The 23,595-nt window shown below is 40.4% G+C and overlaps 1 protein-coding gene across 3 annotated transcripts in view; it reads left to right on the top strand.

The window, feature by feature from the left end:
- The window catches only part of exd3 (exonuclease 3'-5' domain containing 3), a 67,142-nt gene extending 50,587 nt beyond the window's left edge, over window positions 1-16,555 (top strand). For 2 of the 3 annotated variants that reach the window (XM_036139793.1, XM_036139792.1), the window contains exons 20-21: window positions 14,579-14,645; window positions 14,769-16,555. In XM_036139793.1, coding sequence (XP_035995686.1) covers window positions 14,579-14,645; window positions 14,769-15,151 — 450 coding nt within the window. In that variant the 3' untranslated portion in view covers window positions 15,152-16,555. The remainder of the gene's footprint in view (window positions 1-14,578; window positions 14,646-14,768) is intronic. The other variant, XM_036139794.1, reaches the window with a different exon arrangement.
- The last annotated feature ends 7,040 nt before the right edge of the window (window positions 16,556-23,595 follow it).

The raw sequence follows: 23,595 nt of genomic DNA on the forward strand, positions 1-23,595 counted from the left end.
TGTCACAGTTCAAGCCACCCGGCATCCGTCTTTGTTGCTGATGGGAACTAGAGGTGAGCAGAGCGCCTGAGTACCTGTCTGTCTCAGTGATCCCATGGACCTCCTACGCACACAATTACACACAAACGCTCTCTCTCTCACAGGCCTCCTCGGACGCAGGCAGCCCTTTCTTTCTTTATTTCTTTCCCTCCATTTTCCTGCTGTCTATTTTGGTCAACTGGTGGCTCGTTCCCACAGTGCTGCTGTTCCCATGGTTATCGCCGCAGAGATAGCGATTGGGGTTGGGGAGGGGGTGGGGGGTGACTGTGGTGGGCTTGACAGAGAGCCGGAGAGACAGCGTTGCTCTGTTTGAAGAGATAGGAAGCCTATGTGACTGTAGGGGAGGTGGGAGAGACGCTGAGTTGGGGGGTGGCGGGGGTGGGGGGGGGAGGCTTGGGATGAAGGGGTAAGGAGTTGAGTGTGTGTGAGAGCGTGTGATGTACAGCTCCCATCAATGTCACAGGTGGCCAGTGACGATTTATCCAGTATGGCTTGTAGTTTGGCAGAGCTGGATTTTTTTTTTTTTTTTTAAGTTTTGGCACCAAATTGCTAAATGAAAGTTATTTAGGTTATGAAAATGCAAACCTGATCGATTATAACATCGCTACGTATCTGTGTAACCTCATGCAAAACCTTTTTGTAATGTTTGATGCCACTTCCTGAGCTAAAAAAAAAAAAAAAAAAAAAATGAGGTGTGGTGCAAAAATTGAGGTGGCAAAGGAAGTGGAGGGGAGGGGGGGAGAGAAACCTCAAACTGGTTAGGGGGTGGTCGAGGGCAAGGGCTAGCGAAAGGAGAGTGCAAACGAGCATGGGAGGGAGGGGGGGGAGGGAGGGGGGGGCTCCGAACGAGGGATGGATTCAGTTCCCACACTTCTAATTACTGTGTCACTGGAGACTGAAAGGGGACTGCCGCTGGCCCTGGGGAATTTGCCGGAGCCAGTCACAGAAAGGGTGCAGGGATGGAAGAAGGGCAGGGGACGGAGGAGAGGACGAGAGCGAGGAAAAGAAGGGTTGAAGTACATTCTCTCCTTCGCCCTCTCTTTTGGTTCTACTTCATTGCACTCACACCACAGATGAACCCCTTCAGCGTGAGTCCCTTCCCCCCCCCCCTCCCTGTACCCATACACCCCAACCTCTCATCCCTAGCCCACTCCTTCTTAACCCCTCAGTCTAGTCTTTCTCTTACGCCTTTGTTCTCTATCTTGTACCACTTCCTTTTGAACCCCCCACTCCCTGCTTTTCTAATGCCATGAGCCTCTCCTGTATCTCCTGTTGACATGCACAAGGCTTCCCAGAGACACTTTGATGTGAGTTTGAATTCACACAGCCACACACATGCTGGTGACTTATCCAGTATCATTATTACCACTTAACCCCTTGCCCTTTTTCCTCTTTTGATGCTCTTGTCTAACTTTACAATAGCTGGTCTGCTGAGTTGTACCCATCCTAATAAGGTTGTTGGTCTTGGCTGTGAAAAATATTAGAGCTCTCTATGGCTACGTTCCCACTGGAGAGCTTGATGCTCAATTGCGATTTTTTAAATTTTTTTTTTAGGTGGCATTTCATACTACTATTAAGTGTGACTGCTGTCTGAACGGTTCAAGACCGCACAACGACCCGGATGCACAGATAACAGAAGGAGACGTCACACAGCAACGCACTCTTTACTTAAGTAATGGTAAATGTAATTTTTTCTAGAAGTGTTCTATAAAGTTTTGCAAAAAAAAAAAAAAAAAAAACTTGAAACAAAAAACGTGTAGACCGGTCGGCAGCTCTCCTTGTTATCATTAGAAAGTTGTTGAGCAATGGGAGCTGACAAAAGTAAGACCCTATCGTAGCAAGACGAAGTAAGGTAAGGTAAGAAGAAAGCAGCACAGATATTAACATCTGTGCTGCTTTCTTGCTGGAAACATAAATAAAATGCGACATGATCGTTCAGACAGCAGCCTCTTTAAAAAAATCCGATATGTATCCAAATTAGTACCACATATTGAAGTGGCACAAATCTGAATTTTTTTTGTGGGGTGTGTGAAAAGATCGGTTGAACTATGAGTCTCATATGGACAAAAAGATCGGATTTGGGTCGCATTTCCCTGCAGTGTGAATTCGGGAGAGCAGGTAAGACGGTCTTGCGCATGCACAGTTATTCAAAAAGGGACTTTGGAAAACTTCACAAAAAATCGCAGACTAGCTTTAAACAGTGAGACCAAAACTGAACGGCATGCAAATGATTTTTTTTAAATACAATTTCTAATCTTGTAGCTTCTGTTTGTGGGCATGCAGAAAATGACAATTCACTGCTACGTTTGGCTTTAGAACCACTTTAAATCTTCCTTAAAACTGTTACAGTTAGACAAGTCAAACCCGGACTGAGTTAGGAATAATGTAGGAATATTAATGTAGACCAAACCGGCTTGTAATAAAGGTTTGGCCACAAACGTAACACTTTCATGTCTACTTTTAATGAGAAATATCCTCTTTCTAAGCGTTTTCTCGTCGCCTCTTGTCTCTTGCACCTTAAACTGCAAATACCGCTATCATCCTGACCAATTGGCTGTGTGGATATAGCTAGATATAGCTCTTCTCTATGATGGTTTCTGATAAGCAGCATCCAACTTTTGTAGTTCCAAGGCCTCGCGTTGCTTCACAGAAAGCCATTCCAGTTTGGCTATACCTCCATTTTTATATTTGTGCTTCAGTGTGCAACACTGCACACTGAAAGTTGCTTATAAGACCAACCACCCGTGTGTCACTGCAAAAATCATGCCAGTTTTAATAATTAATTTGTTTAATTTTTGCTTATTTATTTCCTTATTACTATATTATTTCTGCTAATTTATTTCACGATTCACATCCCCAACATTGAATTAGACGATATCTTGGTCTCCAATGCTAATGTTTTTTTCTTTAGTAATTCTCTACTCTCAGCTAATGTTCTTGGCACTTCTCCAACTCTGTTTTGACATCACCCGCCTAAATGTGTTATGCAGGCATTTAGCGGATCGGCATAACGGCTGACATGAATTTGGCGGCGGCCCTCGCTAACACTGACACTTCTTATGTCAAAAAAAGCCATGTGGGAGAGTCGTTTCATCTCCGTTCTCTCGTTGCTCTTCCGGAGAGAACAGACCAGCGGCAGCAACCAAGCCCTGTCAATATTTACAATCCTGAATGAATAACTCTTCATTACAATAACATTCCCTGCGTGCCTTCACATCAGCAAGAGTTTTGAAGAAAAGAAAGGAAGGTAGGGGGGGAGGAGGAGGAGGAGCGCTGGAAAGGGGAAAATATGCAGCTGCAATGATAAACGTTGAGCGACAGAATCTCCCGGTGGCTCTCCCATGACGAGGCATGCGCCCGCAGAGTCGGCCCCGGTTGATTCATTCGGTGTGTGGGATTTCAGTTTGACTGTGTGGGTGTTGTGACAGTTCGAGAAGTGTCAGCGCTTGTCCAAGAAAGTTGTGGATGGTGTAATGGTTGGTTGATTGGCTGCAGTGAAAGCATGGGAAAAAAATAGTTTATTTAGGCTGTTCTTTCTGTTTGAGCATGAGTAAGACTCATGTTGTTCGGGCAAGCTGGAAACCCGTTTAGAGAAAGCAAATGTTAACTGACGGTTGACTCGACAGCCTGTATTTTACAGGTGCCGGTCGTATAATTAGAATTTCTTTTGTATTGGTCTTAAGTAATATTCTGATTTTATGAGATACTGAATTTGGGTTTTTTATTAGCTGTCAGTCATAATCATCAAAATGAATAGAAATAAACATTTGAAATATATCAGTCTGTTGTAATGGATGAATATAATATACAAGTTTCACTTTTTGAATGGAATTGTTGAAAAAAAAAAGCTTTTTCATGATATTCTAATTATATGGCCAGTGGTTGTTCTTCTTCATTGGCCACGGGAAGTCACCCTCAAACATGTCAGTTGTATTCATAGTTCACTGTAAATCAGAGAAAAGCAGGCAGAAACAGAAGTAAGATTGTGATATTGAGAATGTGTTACAGACTTACAAAGTCATTTTCCTGATTAGATAAAATATAGTTACACATATAGATATAGAAATATGGGAATCTTTAGATACAAAGATAGAAAGATGTAAAGAGAGAGAGAGAGATTTCTATAGAAATAAACATCATCTCACAAAAGTGAGCACTCACATGTCTAAATAATAATAATAAATTCCTCAAAATAACTCAATGCACTGCCATTAATGGACTTCACTAGAGCTTGATAGGTTACCACTGGATTCCTCTTTGCTCCATGTTGGCATCACGGAGCTGGTGGATGTTCCCACAGATGCTCAACAGGGTTTAGGTCTGGAGACATTCTTGCCCGGGCCAGCAACTTTACCCTCATTTTCTTTTGCCAGGCAGTGTTGGTCTTTGAGGTGTGTTTGGGGTCGTTATCATGTTGGAATACTGCCCTGCGGCCCAGTTTCTGAAGGGAGGGGATCATGCTTTGCTCCAGGGTAGCACAGGACATGTTGGCATTCACGGGTTTCTCAGTGAACTGTAGTTCCTCACAGCCGGCAGCACTCATGCAGCCCCAAATTGTAAGACAGAAACACTTGTCTTTGTACTCCTAACTGGTTGCTGCTGCACGCTTGACAGCATCTGAACCAAAGACGTTTATCTTGGCCTCATCACAGACCAAGATAAACTTGTATGAGCAATATTATTGGCGTGCAGAATCTGGATGCACGACACTTAAAATTGTGATTTTAGGTGAATAGAAAAAGATTTTATCCAAGGGTGTCCGTTAAAATGTGTTATAGGACACCTATAGAAAAGTTCCAGTCAAAGAGCCTGATTGCTCTAAATTATTGCGCTGGCTCAAACGTTAAGGCTGGTTCACACAGCAGGATTTTTAGCCCGATTTTCGACCCGATTTCTTCCTTCCGAGAGGTCACCACTCCCACCTCAAATCTGGGATAGTCAACATGTTGGATTTTCTAGCGTGTGTGGTGCCCCCCGAGGACAAACCAGCAGACAGCTTGTTGAATGTGAGCCAATCAGAAAGCGAGGTGAAGGATTCCCCGAGTGGAAAACAAAACCCCATGAAGCCTCCATTTCATAGTGCTTCAAGCTTAAGAGTCCCCCGGTCACGTTGTCTCTGCTTCTTTGACCAACGCCTTTCCTTTTTGTTACGTTTTTTCTCTGTTAAACTCAGTCCACAAACTATCGCCATTATTCTTCCTCGTCATCCATGTTTACTTAATCTGAACTCACGTTTGATCTCAGGAGGATTCACAAGATTTCCTTTCTGACATCTGAAGGATCCTGAGTGAAATCTGTTCATGTGTGGTGTGTTGTGCTTGTCGTATGACCGGACACCAAACTCGGTACGACCAAACCTGTTCCATTTAAGATTTTGTATCGTTACGTGTAGTGTCTGTCAGGCTTTGGAGATCGGCCAACTATTTTAAAATCCTGCTGTGTGAACCAGCCTTTAGCTATTAACAGCAAGACACCGAGATATATTAAATAGTACTCTCAGCCGCTTCTTGCTGAAAACTTAGGATTTCCACTTATGATACTTATTGTTTTTAGTGTGAAAAAACACTAAAGTAGTAATAATTGATTTAATATGTACTTCTTTTGTGAGTGACCATGTTATAAGCAGGATAATGCACTTTGAGGTGTCCATTGTCAGAAATGAATTGACTTTTACGTTGGACGGTTCCACTCCTCCATTCATTTCTGATAATGGACACCTCATTAGGCATTATCCCTTACTAATTCCATATATTATTTACAGGATGGTATATTGTTCAGTTGATCAATACCTTAAATAAGGTATGAAAAGTAGAACTTAAATGGTGTCTGACCAACAACTTGATCTAATTATTTAGCTTTTTCCAAATTTGTTTTTGTTTCTCAAACTATTGTCCAATTATAAGCTTCACCAACCGGTCTCTTCTGCTTAGGTGTGTGAGCTGTTTGTTTTAGAACAGCCCCAGCTAGCTGGCGTCTCATGAAAAGTGAAAAAGGGGGCACTTTTGGAAGGGAAGAAAGAAAAGGTTAGAGGTGAGGAGACAGCTAGATAAAAGACACTGTAGAAAACACGGTGGGGGGGTTGGAGGGAGCTTAAAGAAAGACAGATGAGAGAAGACAAAGGTTTAACTGGAGATTGTGGGGCGCATTAGAGGTTAGGGTTGAAGGTTGAGTGTGTAAAAAAAAAAAAAAAAAACAGAATAAACCAGCTATGTCCAGCCGAGGGAGAGCATCAGTTCTATGGTGTCATGGCTAGACTGTTATCTACCGAGGTTTGACTGTTATCCTCTTCATTAGTGAGTCAGTAAGCACCAGAATTATGGACTGGGAGGGAAAAGAAAACAAAAATGCCGAGGCCAAGAAGAGGGCAGGAAGAATGGCTGAGTGGTAAAGCAAAGCACAAGAAAGGGTGAGATGGACAGATAGCCCAAGAGCTGAATCAAAGGCGGGACAGGAACTGTGCAAGAAATGCAAAAAAAAAAAAAAAAAAAGAAATATTTCTTTGACTGTTGTTAGAGAAAACCTTTAGAGATGTGCTTTTAGCTCAGTCTATTGTGGAAGCCATCAATTTAGTACAAAATTAATGGGTAATGTAAAGTTCTAGTGTGTTCAAGAATACAGTCTTTTTCCCCTAATTTCTTTTTTCACCTGGATTTCATGTTTTTCAGTGCGGTCATATTTTTCACCTAACTCCAATTGACTGGGCTTTGATTAAATAAGGTAGTGCAAGTTTAATATGCTCAAAAGAAACAGTGTTTCTTGGAAATTAAAAACAATGTAAAATAGGTGTTTAATGAAAGTGTTATGTGATTTTTATTTAATAATAAAATGAAATGTGTTTGTGTGTTGCTTCTTGAATGTTATTATTGCCAATACATAACGCCCCTGACTCCAAACTAGTGTTAATCTAATCAGATCTCTCCTTCAAATCTCACTGTTGCAGTATATTAAAGAAGCTCTTTGAGCGTCCTGGTTTTCCTTGGCACCAACTAGAATGACATTACTACACTTTAAGTAATTATTTTAGAACATAAAACAACTTTGTTTAAGAAATATGACCTAACTGAATGGATTTTGTGCTTGTTAGATTTGTAATGCCTCCTTTACACCCAAGAGTACATGTGTAGTTACTTCGTTAGCCCCCGAGGTTCTGTTTGTTGACTTGTATCCCTGGGAGAAGGCAGGACGATCTGACTACTTCATACAGGTGAAATGAGTGGATGCATGAGTCAGTCAGGGAAGGGTGTGCTTCTTTCCTGTGAGAGCTGCATGTTGATTTCTTCCATCTTTCGAATACCTGATAAGTATCTGAGTGTTTGTAAGTACATGTGCGTGAGCGAGGTGTGCCAGAGGAAGGTGTGTGTGATGTCAAGCCCAGACAGGCTCCTCTGTGGTCCAGGTTTAGGTTTCTGTCAGGTTGTAGTTATTAGTTAACAGAGTTGGTAATTACCTCATACTGCTGGGCTGAGATACAGACCAGATACCACTAGGATGCTAAGTGCATTCAGATGGTCATTTCACTGTCTCCCTCGGTTTCCTGCTCCAATTAAAATTGACCTGTAGCTGTAAGGCTACTACACATTTGAGAGGAATTTGTTTTTGAAAAGATCTTTGTATTTAAATTGTAACATTATGGTGCTTACTTAGTGATCTCATCCCTCACTAAAAACTTTTGTTTAATTATTTTTCATTTAACTGTGTAAGGTATTACACATATTTATTCCAATATGGACGGTGATGATGATCAGTAGCTGGTTCTATATCGAATCAGCGAACTATTCTAGCTCTGAGTCTCTAAATCCGTCAGCAAGGCCTTTCTGTCCGTGAACCTGTTGCAAGTTCTCAGAGATTCCATCCTTGGACTACTTTTAGAAGGTCCAGAAATAACTATAGTTGGACAACATCCCATAAAAGCTGCAATTACTAAAACCGGCTATCAATCAAAACCCTTGAAATACTAGACATCCAAGGACATCTTTTTTATGGCCGTTTCAGGTTGGTCAGTCCTTCCCTTCATTTAGCCTCAAGAAATATTTTCTAAAAAAATTATTTTAAGGATGAAGTGTGGAAAAGGTATTTTTGCCTACCAGAAATTTTAATGAAAACCTTAAAGTTTCAGATCATCAAATACATTTTAATGTCAGACAAAGAAAATCTTAGTAAATACAATGAACAATGATCAAATGAGGATTTAATTTATTTAGGAGAAAGAGTTATTTAAACTAACCTGTAAAATGGTAACAATGTCTTGCCCTGATTTAGAGAAACTTAAAGAGAAACTCAGTCAATCACAGCTGTCAGCCTGGAAAAGCCACTTCTAAACTTTGGATAGACCCAGTGAGACCTATTCTACTACAAAACCAATTGTGCTTACCAAAAAAAAAAAAAAATACTCCCAAGAGTGCATTGGCGACTCATCCAGGAGTTCATAAAAACACAATTTAAACCAGGTTTCCCCCCCACTGTATTATAAGTCTTTACTTGCCCCTCCCCTCCAGACTGAGCATTAGGGCTATATAGCCTAAAATCAATATCGCAGTTCACCTGGATAATGATAAATGGACAATAATACTAATTCCCCCCATAAAACTCAAGTTTGATTGGGTTACACCCTGGCACGATGATCGAAAGCACACAAGCGAGTCCATTTCTTAAGGAATAAAAAAAAGAGAGAAATATTTGGAGTTGCCTTCATCAAAATCCAAACTTGAATTTGATTGTGATAAGGTTGTATGACATGAAAAAAAAAAAATGTCTCCAAAGGGGCTGAGGTGAAGCAATTCTGCAGAGAAGAGTGGGTCAAAATTACTCCAATATCACGAAAAAGACTCATTGACATTCACCACAAATTATGGGTTGTTGCAGCCTTTAGCGGCACAACATATCCAGTTAAGGAGGCATCTTGTGCTTTGACTTGACTTTCTTTCTGCTTAAAATTAAATACTCACCAGAAAATTAAGATTATCAGGGTCTGATATTAAATTTAGTTTGATCTGAAACATTTATGTGTGATGGTGTGTGTGGACAGACCGACAGAACCCCGTCGATGGGAAGTTCTTCTGGCTGTTCTCCACATGTTGGCAGACTTTAAAACTTCCAACACTTTGGACAGCACTTTAAATTGTCTTGTTACTGAAAAGTACTTTATAAATAAACTTGCCTTGCCTTGCCTTTGGGCAGATGCGAACGGGCTAGTGGGGGAATCCCTGCGTAAAAGAAGCCCACACGTCAGCCATTAATTAGACCTTTATGCTCATTAAAATTTGTGTGTAACGGTCCAATTCCAGCGTTATTTTGCCAAATGACAGCATAACGGCCCCTTACGCTGTCTATTGCACTTATAGCACAGTAAACCGCCTGCAAACACATTTCTCCTGATACCGTCATGCTGAATTTTCTTTTAAAAGAACTGACAAATTATTTATTCAAAGAGGAGTTATTCTATGAAAAAACACAAAATTTAGTAAAAGAAATGAATTATAAACACAGTCACCCCCTAGTTATTTTGACTAAGCTAATTTATTCACTTGGTAATTTCCTCTCTTTCTGTATTAGTTGGTAGCAGCTCACTCCGTTCTTAGATTTCAGGTAGTTGCACAGATTTGTTGTATCTCAGTGATGCAGACCCCCCCACCCCCCAAGAAGCAAATCGTGCACATCAGGTGTTCTTAATATGCATCTCCATCTTTAAATCCAAAGTTTTCCGACTAAAATGAAGTGATTCCACCTTTTATAGCTTGATCGCAGTCAGCGGCCCATCCTTTGTGTGACTAAAAGCAGGCGACAGCAAAAGCTGTTGGAGCTGCTGATGCTGCAACACCGCGGTGCTATTTTAAAAGTTCAAGTGCTTTGCTGCGCAGCATAAAGCAGCAACAAATGCCTCCCAAGGCTACCCTCTTTGCTGGACAACGACGTGACGCCTGTCTCAGAAGGGGTTGTAAACTTCAGTGATTTCACCGCGGCAGCAGGATTTTCTGTCTAATCAGCAGAATGAATCCGTCATGGCACATTTTCCCAGACACGGGATCATGGGAACCACCTTTAATTTTTAGGTTTTGTCCTTTGCTTTCCTGGCAGCATAGTTAAACTTTTTTTGGGGAGAAGGAAAAAAAAAAAAAAAAAGATTGTGTTTTTGATTGCAACATATTAAGATTTTGTTTGCATATCTTTTTCTCCCTTTTATTTCAAATCTGCATGCAAGCAGATGTTGAGGGATATTTCTAAGGTAATGGAGGTGCATTTTTTCCGCTCCCCTCTTGCACTTCTTCCCACTGGTTCCCACGCTGCCCCTTACCTGAATAACCACAATTTGAATCGGTTTACCAGCTGCGGATTGGCTGGTTAAACCATGTGACTGGAAAAGCGCCTCCTTTGGAGATCGGTGAAGGATTTTCCCATGGGAGCTGCCTACAGTGCTGAGAACGAGCGTGTGTATCTGTCTGTTTGAGCACGTTGGGGGGAGGGGGGGAATCCCCCACCCCCTACTTTTTTCTACCTCCTCTCATCTATCCCTATTTCTTTCTCCTCATTTTCCATCACCTAACATCTTTTCAGACTCGGTATCACACGTTAAAAAAGCCTTTGTTGTCACAGTGTGACTGTACAGGAAGCTCCCTAAAGAAACAGGATAAGGTGTAACATCTAAGACATTTTCTTAAGCCCTAATTAATATGATATTCAAACAAATACTCAACTAAAGACAGCTTCTAAGACCGTTGTAATAAAGAGAAATTCAGAGGAGACATAAACCTGGAGGACATTGGGACAATGTGGAGACATGACTTTTATTAATGGGGTCAGGACCGACACACTGAAGCCACATGTTGACTCCGACATGATCTGATTTATGCAAAAGCTTGACTTTTTCCTACTTAAAATTATTTGACAAACATGTCAGCTTTGATATTACGGAAGCTACGTTGATAACAGACGTTTGTGTTTTTTATGTGTATCCTATAGCAGCTGCATGGTTAGACCCAACAGGAACTCTTAGCAGTTCAATGGGGTTCCTGTTGGGTCTCAGGTTTAATTATCTCAAGTTTAAGACTTTTAAAAGCCTCAAATATGTGCAGCGTTTCCATAATCTTACATTATATTTAGTTGCACTTTAAATATGAACATTTGCTCATTGCTTCTATCCGTTTAGTGCACGAAAGCTCTGAAGTTTGTTGAGATGTAAGAGCAAATGTCAGGGTCAAAAAACTTCAACAAAATTGACATTTAGATGAATCCTGTTTCTGTTGAGTAAATTAAATCAATTTTAAACAGTTATATATATATATATCTTTTTTTTATAATTCATGTTGGTCTTCAATTAAAAGGTGATGATGTTAAAAATTCTAAATGAAACAAGCGCGACTGTTCATGAGCACTCTTTGCCTGCAGGTTTCTTTGAAATTACGCACACAAAATGTTTAGTGCAAATTCAAAGCACTTATCTCCCTGGCGAATGCAAATGTCTCCAGAATTGATTGATTTTTTTTTTGCGGGGTTTACAGGACGTCTTCCATCGGGGTTGTGTGCGTGAGGTGATGTGTGTGTTTGTCTGCCTGTTTATGCGTCTCAGCCTTCAGAGTCCAGAGCAGGTTCTGGCATGCTCCAACCTGGGAAAACTTTGAGCTGAACAAATAGCTCGCTATGTCGTGCTGGTCGCTGGCCGTCGTGCTCATGTGTGCTAATGCATGATGTGCTCTCGCTTAATTTTGAAGCTTGAACTTTTCTGGTTGGTTGTTGTTGTTTTTACCAGGTTTATGTGAGGCAGAGTAAAAAGATGAGACTATTGTTTACAACGAAGGAGAAATAAAGCCTTGTCCTCATGTGTGCTAGCAGACACCTCCGCCGTTCCCACACCTCCACTGTCTCTTGCAGCTTTCTCGTGTCCTGACCTCAGTCACCACAGAGGCAAACATTGCTCTGCATGCACACACACACAGAGGAGACGACCTGCTTTTGTGCCGAGTGGGCGTAGTCTCCTGGTTTGCTCCCGATTCTTCCCAGGTAAAGAGTGACGAGGCTTAAGCGAGCCTGTTAAGGATCTCTCTGATGAGCCAGATTTGATTTACTGCCCACTCCTGAGTGGAATGCTGTTTACAGGGTGGAGCTCAGGTGTGTTGACAAGGCTTTTAGCACTGACGCGCTGGCGGGGTGGCTTACAGACAAGTGTGTGTGTTCGTGTTTTGGGGGGGGGGGGGGGGCGGCGAGCGGGAGGTCACTAACGTCCCCGCCGAGGCAGACCTTTGCCACGACGGAGGACAGGACAGCAGGAACGTGTGAAAATCACTCGGGCGTGAACGGTGTCTTCACCGACACACTAAACACCCCGATCGGATCTTTGAGTAACACTAACAGCCTTTCACACAGAAGCGGTAACCTGGGAAAATGTCTGATTGCTATCGATGTGAAACTCATGTGAGCAGGTCCTGCAGCCCTGCTTTTAGATGGTTTAACACATGTCTGACACTTTATTTTGGAGCCATGAGATATTGCTGAGGCGAGACTTTCTGCTATTGCTAAATCGGTTGGAAAATTTTATTTTATTTTTTTACGCAAACATGCTGTGGAAAGAATGTTAGATCAACTCTTTCAGGTTAGACATAAAGAAAATAAGTCACAGGCTGTTGATATTTCTTTCCCAAATCATCTAGTTTGTGGCTCGGGTATCATTTGACCATCTCTCTTCACCATCATGTCTACTTTAATATGTTTTCACTTTATTTGTCCAGAATTAGGTTGAAAACTGCTTTCTTGAAGCTTTAATATATATAATATATAATAATATGCTACAAAACAGCAGTTAATGTAAAATGAACTAAGAAATAAACTAAGTATGAAATCTATAAGTTGAATAAACTAGATCTTCAATGTTTTCTTATGCCATCTAGAGGAATTTAACAATTTTTCATAATTTTGTGTTGAAATAAAAATATGACACCTTTAGATATTGCTTTGAATGTAAATTTACATCTTTTGATGTAAAATCTATGTAATGTTCTCATTTAATTTGACTTTTTTTTGAGAAATTTGTCATTTTTTAGCCCATGAACTCAATCAATCTAACATTATTTGCACAGCACTTTTCATAAAACGCAGCATCACAAATTAATTTGCAGACATAAAAAAACTCCACCACTATGTGTTCCTCAAATAATAAAATATTAATAAAAATATGCATTCACAATTATCACAGATGAGATTGGGCACACAACAAATATTTTATTTATTTTTTAACCACATCCTGACCAAATATTAGGAGAAGGAAATAATATTTTTTATTATCTGAGCAAACCCTAAAAAACAATAAAAATATTAGGGCCATTATTAATGTTAAAATATTAATAATGGCCCTTACTGTAAGCATGTTTGATATAACGTGAAATAAATCTAAATAGTAAAAAAATAAAAGCTAGTTCAGCTACAAATATAAACTAAAATTAAAAACACTATGAACATATCTTGGTTAAATCAGCATATACACAGATAAATTTGGCATGATGATAAAACAAATTAAATCATTACTGAATCAACTGAATCAAAATGGGAAATCAAAATTAAGTAAAAACAAATGAAACAATATTTTTAAATTGTGAAATCACTGGTAAAACTTGAACGTAAGCCAAATTAAAAGTTGATTAAAAAGCCAATTAGACTAAGAAAGAATTTGGCGAGATATGAAATAAAAGGTTTTCAGTTTATTTTTAAAAGCTACCACACTCTAAGCAGACCTCAGCTAGTTTATTTTAGAGGTGACGACCATAATGTAGCTTTGACTTCACACCTGCTTCCACAAGCCCCGAAGGTCCACAACAGTTTATAAAACACAAGTTCTGATAAATAAGACGATCTAGGCCCATTAAGAGCTTTTAAAAAAAAAAAAAATTCACTTTTTACTGTCGCCTTTAGGCATGAACTGTTTTAAAAGCACTCTTTGTATGCCAAATGACTGTCAAATTAATTCTAATGTATAATGATAAACAATAGCAAAGTCAAAATCTGTGCTTTGATAAAGCTGTTCTATTTTGTGGTTTTACCTTGACACTATACATAAATACACCAACGGACCTTGGATTACTCAAATGCCACATTTTACTGGGCTGATGTGTTTTAAATTCCTTATGTTATTAAAAAGAAAAAATTATGTTTGCTTTGGTCTTGAATCCAGGTAGGGATTATACTTTTCTGACTGAAAAAACAAAGTTTAGTCAATGTTGAAAAAGCATGGCAAAATAGCAGGATATTTTATTCACTATATTGTTTAGGTTTTTACTTTTCCACTGGAATTTTTCATGTGCAAGATTCTAGTACAGATTTACTTCCAATTTTAGACAATCATTTGCTTTTCTTTTGTTTTTAGTTCAGAGATGAAAATGAGGTCCCGTCTGGAAAAGTAAAAACTGGATTTACATTAAAAGCTTCCAAATAAACATATGAATGTGTCGTTGTGATTTTGATGCCACTTATTTCTAAACTAATGGCGAAAATTATGGTTTGAAGAAGATTATGTCTGTCATATTTCTAATATGTTGCTCTCCCCTGTTTTCTGCAGGCGTGTAACAGTGATCAATACGTGGCTATCCCCAGAGCTGACATGGTAGCGATGCTCAAAGAAAAAGGTATATTAAACACATCTGAAAACGCAGTCGTATCATTATTATTATTAGGATTATCTGCATGGAATTCCTTTATCTACCAGTTGCATTTCTCTTTAGGACATCGTTTGTTGTGTTTTTCTCCAGGATTTCTGCAGGATCACAACAACACTGGCCACATGTTTGAGAATTCCTGTCAACAGGAAGAGCTGTGGCTCGATGACACTCTGACCCCCAGCGGGACCCCTGAACCCCCCAGGTACGCCACTCAGTGTCGCTGGGCCTCCCTTTCAGGACTGGACCGTGACACCATGACCTTTCCCGGGGGGTCGGCCATTCAGCTCCACACCGTGCCCCCTGCCCTGCTGCAGAGGATACCGCTGTTCTATGTCTGCACCAGATGTGGCAAGGTGTTCTGGGAAGGCTCTCACTTTGGCCGTGTCCTCTCTTTGTTCCAGGAAGTCTTACTCATAGCGGATGACGACAGCATCTCAGCTGCTAGGCCACTCACACTGGCCCAGAACAAGTGATGCAGAGCCACTGGTTTTTTTTATTAATTCACAGAAATACACAAATGAATACATTATTCATTTCGGACGTGTTCTAAAGAGTGCTGTTAATTTTCACAGCTTTTTAATTTGAGTTTGGGGCCTACAATAAGAGATTAGTAAAAGAGAAAGGACTTTTATTCCGTTTTATGTCCTTATTCATACCTGTTCAGGTTCACGTTATATTTCGGCTTACGTGAGCTTGCAGCTAGCAGCTGTGAGCCCGGGAGTTGTAGTTTTAAGTCGGGTTGTTTTTGTTGTTGTTTTTTTTTTAACAAGAAAGTGTGCCAGGATATCAATATGTGTTCAACTGTTTATTGGTTCAAAGTGAATGTTTAATGCATTTCACTTCCACCCTTCTCGCAAGACGCTTTCAAGCCAGACTTAAGACGCATACTGGCTGTAACGGACGGATTTCTTTCTTCGTCGCTACCCGTTTGGGCCCCCCGATTCAAAGAGCCGAGTTAGTGAGTAGGTGTGGGGTGGAAGGTGAGGCCTCCAGCAACAGCGCTGCTTGTCAGTGGTTGGTTCTGTTGCTTACGTTATTAACTACTAATAGCCAGAAGCAGCTTAACGGGGGAGCTCGTCGGTGCCGCTTGTTTATTTTTCTTCCCCAGTTGTCAAACCTGTAATGCGCTGTTTCACGCTGTGGTTCCATAATCAGACGAGCACCTGTTGGTTGGTTTTGACCGTTTACGCAACAGTCATTTCAGACATCACACTGATTCAGGAAGAAGGCACCTCAGATCAGGCTTAGACGTATGTATGTACCTTTGGCATTTTGGACATTTTTTTATTATATACGTGTTTCAGAATGTATTTTTTTACTTGATTTCAGTCTAACAAATACAGACTTGCGTGTTTACAGCCTCGACTGTTCTGCCTGTTTTGTTTTGACTGCTAAGACTAAGAAGCCTGACGAGTTGGATTTATGATGGTTTACAGTCAAATGTGGAGAGTTTTGCTTGAATTCGAAACTTTTTTTTTTTTTTTACTTTAAAGGGGTAGATACTATCCTTCCCTACTTGGGCTGAAAGACTTAAAATAAAATCTACACATATATTTAACTTAAATGGCAAGTTCAGTTGTTTTGTTTTCCCCATCTTGAAGAGCATTGTTCATCTGTGTAATGTCTAATTTAAACCCCAGGTGAATATGAAATGATGGATTAGTAATTTAAGGATCCTAGATACAGTTCAACCTAAAATAAATTCAAGTTATTATTATTATTATATATTTTTTTACTAATTTACTTCGAGAAATGTTGCTGTTGTAATGCAATGCTTTCAAAAATTCTTGTATGTTCAATGTCTCCAAGCACATTTTAAAACGTTTGATGGTTTAAGACAATACACCAATAAACCGATTTATCATTTCATTGTTAAACTGAGAATTTGTGGTCGCTTGCTTCCGTCAATAGACATTTTTGATGTTTCTAAAAACAAATCTCATGGTCATGGGCTGAGAGCGGACAGACTGATGAGATCATCTAAGGTTCACTGATGTCTGTCAGCCGTAACACTAGCATGGGGGGGGGGGGGGGGTTCTGTCCTCAGGCAATAGATGGGTCAGATCTCAAAGAAGAAACCTCCACATACCAGGAGAATTAACCCATATTTTCTCCTCTCTTTTCTGATCTCACTCTGAGTTTGCGCCATTGCGTAAAACGAGGGTTTACCCAAAAAAAGCTCCAGAGAGACTCAGCATTGAAGTTTGGGAAATGAAAGCTTTTTTTTCTGGTGTTTCCAGTAAATGTAAATGGTATGCATTCCGTTAACGCTGCAACAAAAGGCATACAACCATAAAATGTAGGAATCTCTAACTATAGCCAGATGTGGCCTTTCGTCTATTGATCACAAGCATCAAAACGGCCACAGTGGTTTTCAGACGGCTCATGCTATGTGAATCACTGAGGTAAATTAGTTTTCGGTTTCTGGGCTTAAGTCGCAACAGCTGCAGGACGAAGTCTGAGATTTGAGATGCTTGTAATGTCTTAAGGTGGCTCAAAATTACCAACATAACTAGAGCTGTCATGATTACACATAAAGTCAGTGGAGTCTCAGTTTGGTTAAAAAGTATTGAAAAGCAATCTTGCGTTTTGACTCTGTAAGTGGGAATAAACCTGTTTAACCGATTAAGCAACTAAAAATTCTGCACCTATAATCCATAGTTTTTGTTAGTACTGCACGGTTCTTTTTATTTGTAAAAGAGGAAGATAAGATATTTTTTTTACTAAAGAATAATCAAAGACAGTTGGTCCATACCTTAAACAAAATATTGTTTTGGCTTTTTAAGTATGTGGTTACTTGTGGTGCTGTAATGAAACATTTTGCCAATCAGGCTATAAACCAATTACTTAAAAAATATAAAATAATTTAGATTGTATTAAAATGTTTATTCCTTAGTGGTCAGTTCATTTTGTACTTCGCAAAAACTGCTTTTAAAAATTGGAATATACAATTTTATGGATCTATTATTGCTCTTATTATCTTTGGTCTTCAAATGAATTGAAAACCTTACAAAATTGGGATTGTATTGGATGGATTTTTTTCTCTCTCCATCATATATGAAAATTATACATTTTAAAAGAGGAGTCTGTTACAATAGTAGTGACACTGATTCTGAAGCATTTTTATTTTTTGTAAAAACATTGAAAAAAGTAACATTTCCATCCAATGCATGTAAAGTTTTTGATGAGGTACAGGAGAAAATAAATTTTCTCATTAGAAAACAATAAGGGATGACATTTTGAAGGGATGTGAGGAATGAAAGTGTCTGATTTCTATGGTGGTATATTCAATAAAATGTTTTTAATAGGATTAAATAGCACAGACAAAAAAAAGATTTAAAAAAATAAACAGATAACTCTATTTAGTTTCAAAGACATAGGAAAAATACAATCCCCTAAATGCACAAAATGTGATGTAAACTGCTTTGTCACAGGCAAGATTATGCAGAAATAAATGACAATAAGGGTTGTCTTCTGTTTTTGTATTATTATTTTTTTGATTGATCCATCAACCTTTGAAAATTATTTTTATATAAGCATATCCATGTAGGAATTGAGATCATTGCTTCCGACTAAATCGTGACTGATCAGAGTAATGACCTGGGAAAAGGTTGATGAGAAACTGTTGTTTGCAGCGGTGCATATAAGGGTCCGAAATCTGCAAATCATTGCTTTGCAATAAAGGTTTACCTCGTGCAAACTGCTCTGAAACACGCTCACATATTCCCATCCTGGCTTACTGCCATGAGCTTCTACACATTAGACTTTATAATTGCTGCAGTCCCTAAAATATCTTATTGGTATGAATAAAAGCAGACATGATGCGGCTCCCGGACTGTCCTTGTGCGGGTGGTCGCAGCTCCTGTCTCTGCACAGAGCTCCGCGCTGCAGCGCCGTGTTATTTGATCCACGCTCTTTCTTCGCTGGGAAGAAAAGCTCGCCTCTTTCCCACGCTCTAAGGACACGTGGTGTCCGGAATGAATTGGATTCAGAGGACCCTCCCTCCTGGTTAAACGTCACCTCCCCGCTCACTCTCTCTCCCTCACATTCACACACACTCATTGTGGGTTTTTTTTTCCCCCCTTCTATACATGTATGTGAAAGAAACTGGTTATAATAAAGGAAAAAAATGATCCCTTCCTTCATGGTTTAATTCCTATCATCTTTATGTGAATGGGAAGCTAGCATTTCTGTGGGTTTTAACTTCTTTTCTTTCTTTCTTTTTTTTTTTTTTTAAACCTGTTAGCAACGTGTATTCCGGGAGAACAGGGGAACTGGGAGCCTCCTCCTGCCTTGTCTGGCCCCGGTCCCTTCGGCCCCAGGCGCCAGATCCCGGCTCAGAGCGCCGAGCTGCCTCGATCTGGCAGGTTCTCCATTTACGAGCTTGATCGGAGCTAGAAATGCATTTTCACTAACCTCAGAGCAGGAATTCGAATGTGTACAAAGAAGAATAACCAAAGCAGCTTATTATTACGTTGCCACCGGTTTTCCTCTGTGAGTTTTGAAACATTCACAGCTATTGCTCTGCGCTTTTTCGTATTTAATATTTTTATTTTCCTTCAAAGTTGGTGTGAGAGCAACAGAACGTTGTGAATTATGGGGGGGAAAACAGAGTTGGTTAAATTGTATGCGTTAGGAAGGGTATTTGGAGGAGAAAGTCATCCAGCAGAGAAACTTGGCTCCTTCAGTTCATGCACATGCTTTCCAAGTATTTAAACAGGCTCCAACCAAAGCTGTGATGGCCGACAGATGTTCCTGGTTTTCTAGAAAATTTTCATTAAAGACCCAGCGAGAAAAGAAAACCACAAACTGTACAAAAGTTACACAGATTTTTAAGCGCAGAAGTTATATATATATATATATATATATATATATATATATATATTTATTTCGGGCCCTTTATCCTATATAAATTGGACACAACATTTCAAAGTCCATTTACATGTGTGAAAGTTTAAAGGGACTAGTTCTAATATTGTGATCCAGGAATCCTGGAGAGCTGGCCACAGTTGTTTCTCTGCTGTTTCTGTCCATTCATGTGATCCAAAGTGGGGGTGGGGGTGTTGGGAGCCATCTGTTCTATGTTTGTGATCCTCATGCTGTTGCTGAGTCAGTTTGGGGACCAATCAGACAAATCCCTTTCATGGAAGAAATTGCATGTATTTTAATGTCTAATTTGGTGGTTGGACTTCAGTCTAAGTTTTGTGCTCATCACATTTCTCTTTCTGCAGGCTTTTGTTTCGGAGCCTTTTGCAGCACAAAGAAAGCATAGAAAGAGCATACACTAATTATCTAGAGCTGGTAGCCTAAATCATCATCTCTATTTATTTTTTAGTTTTTTTTTTTTTTAACCTTTATACAGGTTCTCATTAAGTTCCAATATCTCATTTACAAGAGCTGTGTATGTGTCACATTCATAGATCTATATCTCAGTAACACCTGTCAGGGGGATTTTTGCCACCGTACTGCAGCTTCACTGAAAAACTTGAACGTCTAGACAGCAAGTCAGTCATAAAAATTTAACTGAAACAGATTTCATTTTGAAAAAAGCAAACACCGAACATTTCAAATCAAACCTATCCCAACCAACATCTACAGAAGGGTCTCACAAGCTTAGCAAAATGGGTTTCCCACAGGTTTCATTATGGCCCGGTGATACTTTCTACCATAGGTTTGATGCAAGAAAACTCGACACAAAAAGTGGGACCAATTGGGGCCTTAGATGGTTTGTTCAATGGGAACTTATCTCAATACCCATTTATTTTCCAGCTAAGAAATGTAAGAAATTGTGTATTGGCACAGGCCCACATAGTACCCATCAAGCTGCAGCAAAATTCTTATGTGACCCACATGAGTGGGAAATGGGCCCCATATAAGATTGTACACAGATTAAAAATGGCCAGGTGATAATTGCTATTATAGATTTGGTGCAAAGAAATTCATGGCATAAAGTGGGACCCATATAGGCTGTAGATGTTCTGCTCAGTGGGAACGTCTCAAGTTGTTTGCTAGCTCAGAAATGGAGCACTGGCAAAGCTCACTTAGCACCCATTCAGCTGCAGCAAAATCCTTATGAGGTCCACATGAGTAGAAAATGGACTGAGAAATGGGCCCCATATAGGATTGTCCACAGGTTACATATTTGGCCCTGTGATAATGGCTATTACAGCTATAGTGCAAGAAAACTTAAGGCAAAAAGTGGGACCTATACAGGCCGTATATGCTTTCCCCAATGCCGTTTATTTCCCAGCTAAAAAATGTTTCATTGACACAGGCCCATGTAGTACCCATCAAGCTGCAGCAATCTCCTTATGGGGCCCACATAAGAAGGAAATAGGCTGAAAAATTTACCCCTTACGGGATTCTCTACAGGTTACATAATAGCCCGTGTTATCTGCCTTTATAGGTCTGTGTCAGAATACCGGTGTGAATGTGAGGTTGAGTGTATGTGTGAGATCTTTCCTGAGCAGAGAATGGCTGCTGGAGAGCGTCTGCCAGCTGCAAACTGTCTGTAATTTCCTAATCTAGATGTTTGACAACTAGCCATTCCTTGATGATCAACCTACTTGGTAGAGTCGAGCCTGACTTGAATCCCCCTGAGCGCAGTGTGTATGTCTTCCTTGAGCGTATCTGCCGTGTTCTCTGGTACCTTCCAGGTTGAAAGACTTCTCGTTTGTTTCCACACCAACTATGGATCACTTTTACAAGCCTCTCTGTGACAGATCTCTGCCGGAAATTAATCCACGGTTATCTATTGCAGCTCCTCCATCTCCAGCTGCCCTCTGCCTGTCCGCTCTCCAAAAACCCTCTGTTCAATCTTTGCCTGGATCTCAAACCTCCATCTGCTCGCTCAAGTCGGAATTGCTCTCGGAACACGAGTTTTCAACGTAAAACTCCCATTTCTCACCAGGATCCGCGGCTCCCCTCAGTCTCATCCACCAACTTTCAGCACAGCAAGCAACCTGTCCAGCCTCTCTGTTAAAAGACCCAACATTGTTCTTTTTTTCTCCGCTGCTTCTGTCCGTCCGCAGACGTCCCAAGAACCACGTTTAACGGGAGCCATTGAAGTTTACAGTTTGTCTTTTCTTGATTTTAAATTAATCTTTTTATCAGGCACATTCTGAGCCCTGTTTATGAGTATGTATATGTGTCAGAAAAATCTCCAGAAACACCAGTTTGACGTGATAAAAACAGACAAAAAGAAAACCTTCTGGGTAAATATATAAGAACCATATGGGCTCCAGATGTGCTGCTCAGTTTAATCATACTTTTAATATCTTCTTGAGACTGAGCAAAAATCCTACATAGGATGTTGATTTTGCTGATAAGGGTTTATACCTAATGATGAAGCCCAGCACATGTCAGTTTGGTACCCATCTAGCTGCAGCACAATCTGCATTGGGCACACATGGGTTTAGGAGATTGGCTGAGAAAATTAATAATGGTCCCTTTAACTGCACATACTGTACAGGTAGGATGCAAAGAACTCTAGTAAAAACTTGGACCCATTTGGGTCTCCATTATATTGCTATATTTATTTTTATACTTTTCTGAGACCCGGCTACCGCCTTCATTCAGTGCCTAAACAAAGGTAGGTGTGTTTAGTCATACTAAGTGGGTGCCGAACAAGATGCATGACCTCGCTTTGCACCATATGGGGCCCACATGTAGTCTGGGTTTACCTTGGGTCTCCTTTGAAAATATGAACTATCCAGAAGAAAGAATGTGCCTTGGTTTTCTTTTTTATTTTATCAAGACAGCGTGCAAAATACTGTAAGTGAACTTTATCAAACCTGGTGATCACAGAGGGGGAAAATGTGTCTTACCGCGCAACTAAAAATAATTGGGAATTTAAAAGATGACTAAAGTGTGGTTGAGTCAGTGTTTGTGAAGGAGGCGCACAATGTTTGTTATGGAGAAAAAAATGATCCCATCTCGTTTTATTAAGACACCTGATGTCATCCAAGGTGGCGTTTGCAGTCATATCATAAATTCTGCCCCAGATTAAGTATGTGCGGGTTCTTCCGTGGGATCCGCGTTACGCGCACGGTGCAGTCAAGTGTGCGCCAAACAAACAAAAAAAAAAAAAAAAAAACAGAAAGACGCGCTGTTCGCAGTGTGGGAAAGGAGGACAGTGTGAAACCATTAGAGCAGAGAGGTGTTCAGAAAAGTGCTACGCGGATGAAATGAGACTCCGGGACCGCCAAACGGAGCTCCTCTGATCGAGGCGGAGATGTTCCTTCTCGGCGGTTTCCCTCACCGCTTCTGCTTTAACGCGAACTCTCTCCGTCTCACCGGGTTTGCGTCTGTCACCCCCTCTCTGTCTCTCTAAATTTCTCTCTCTCTCTCTCTCTCTCTCTCTCTCTTTTCTCTCTCTCTCTCACACACACGCAGACACACACAGGCGCCCGGTTCCCACGGTGGCGGGGGCAGCTGAGCGGCGTGTCAATCTGCGCACAGCGTCACCTCTTTTCACTTGCAAAAAGGAAGTAGCGCAGGGCTTTTGTTATTTGAAGTCCCACAGTCTAGCCGTTTTAAAAACAACTGGACTATATCCGCCGTTTATGATTTAAACAGCCACCTATAATCTCCTCCTCGGAGGTGTTTTTTTTTTTTTTTTTTACACCGGGAGCTCAGGCCCGTTTGGGGCTCATTTGACTGCTATTTATACCTTTTGGTTCTGAGGTCATTTCTGCCCATACAGCCTGGTTTGTCCCAACTTCTGTGCCGTTTGGACTCCCCACAGTTAGCCAAGCATGCGCTGACATATGCAGTATTCACACCCCCTTCGTTTCTTGCATTAAACTTCAAGGTGTTTCATTTGGATTTGATGTCTTATATTAACAACAAAAAAAAAGGAAGACAAAAAGCACAACATTACTTGGCAGTGAAATGGAAATGATACACGGTCGACAGC

Source organism: Fundulus heteroclitus, chromosome 8 (assembly GCF_011125445.2).
Source record: "Fundulus heteroclitus isolate FHET01 chromosome 8, MU-UCD_Fhet_4.1, whole genome shotgun sequence".
Classification (NCBI taxonomy): Eukaryota; Metazoa; Chordata; class Actinopteri; order Cyprinodontiformes; family Fundulidae; genus Fundulus; species Fundulus heteroclitus.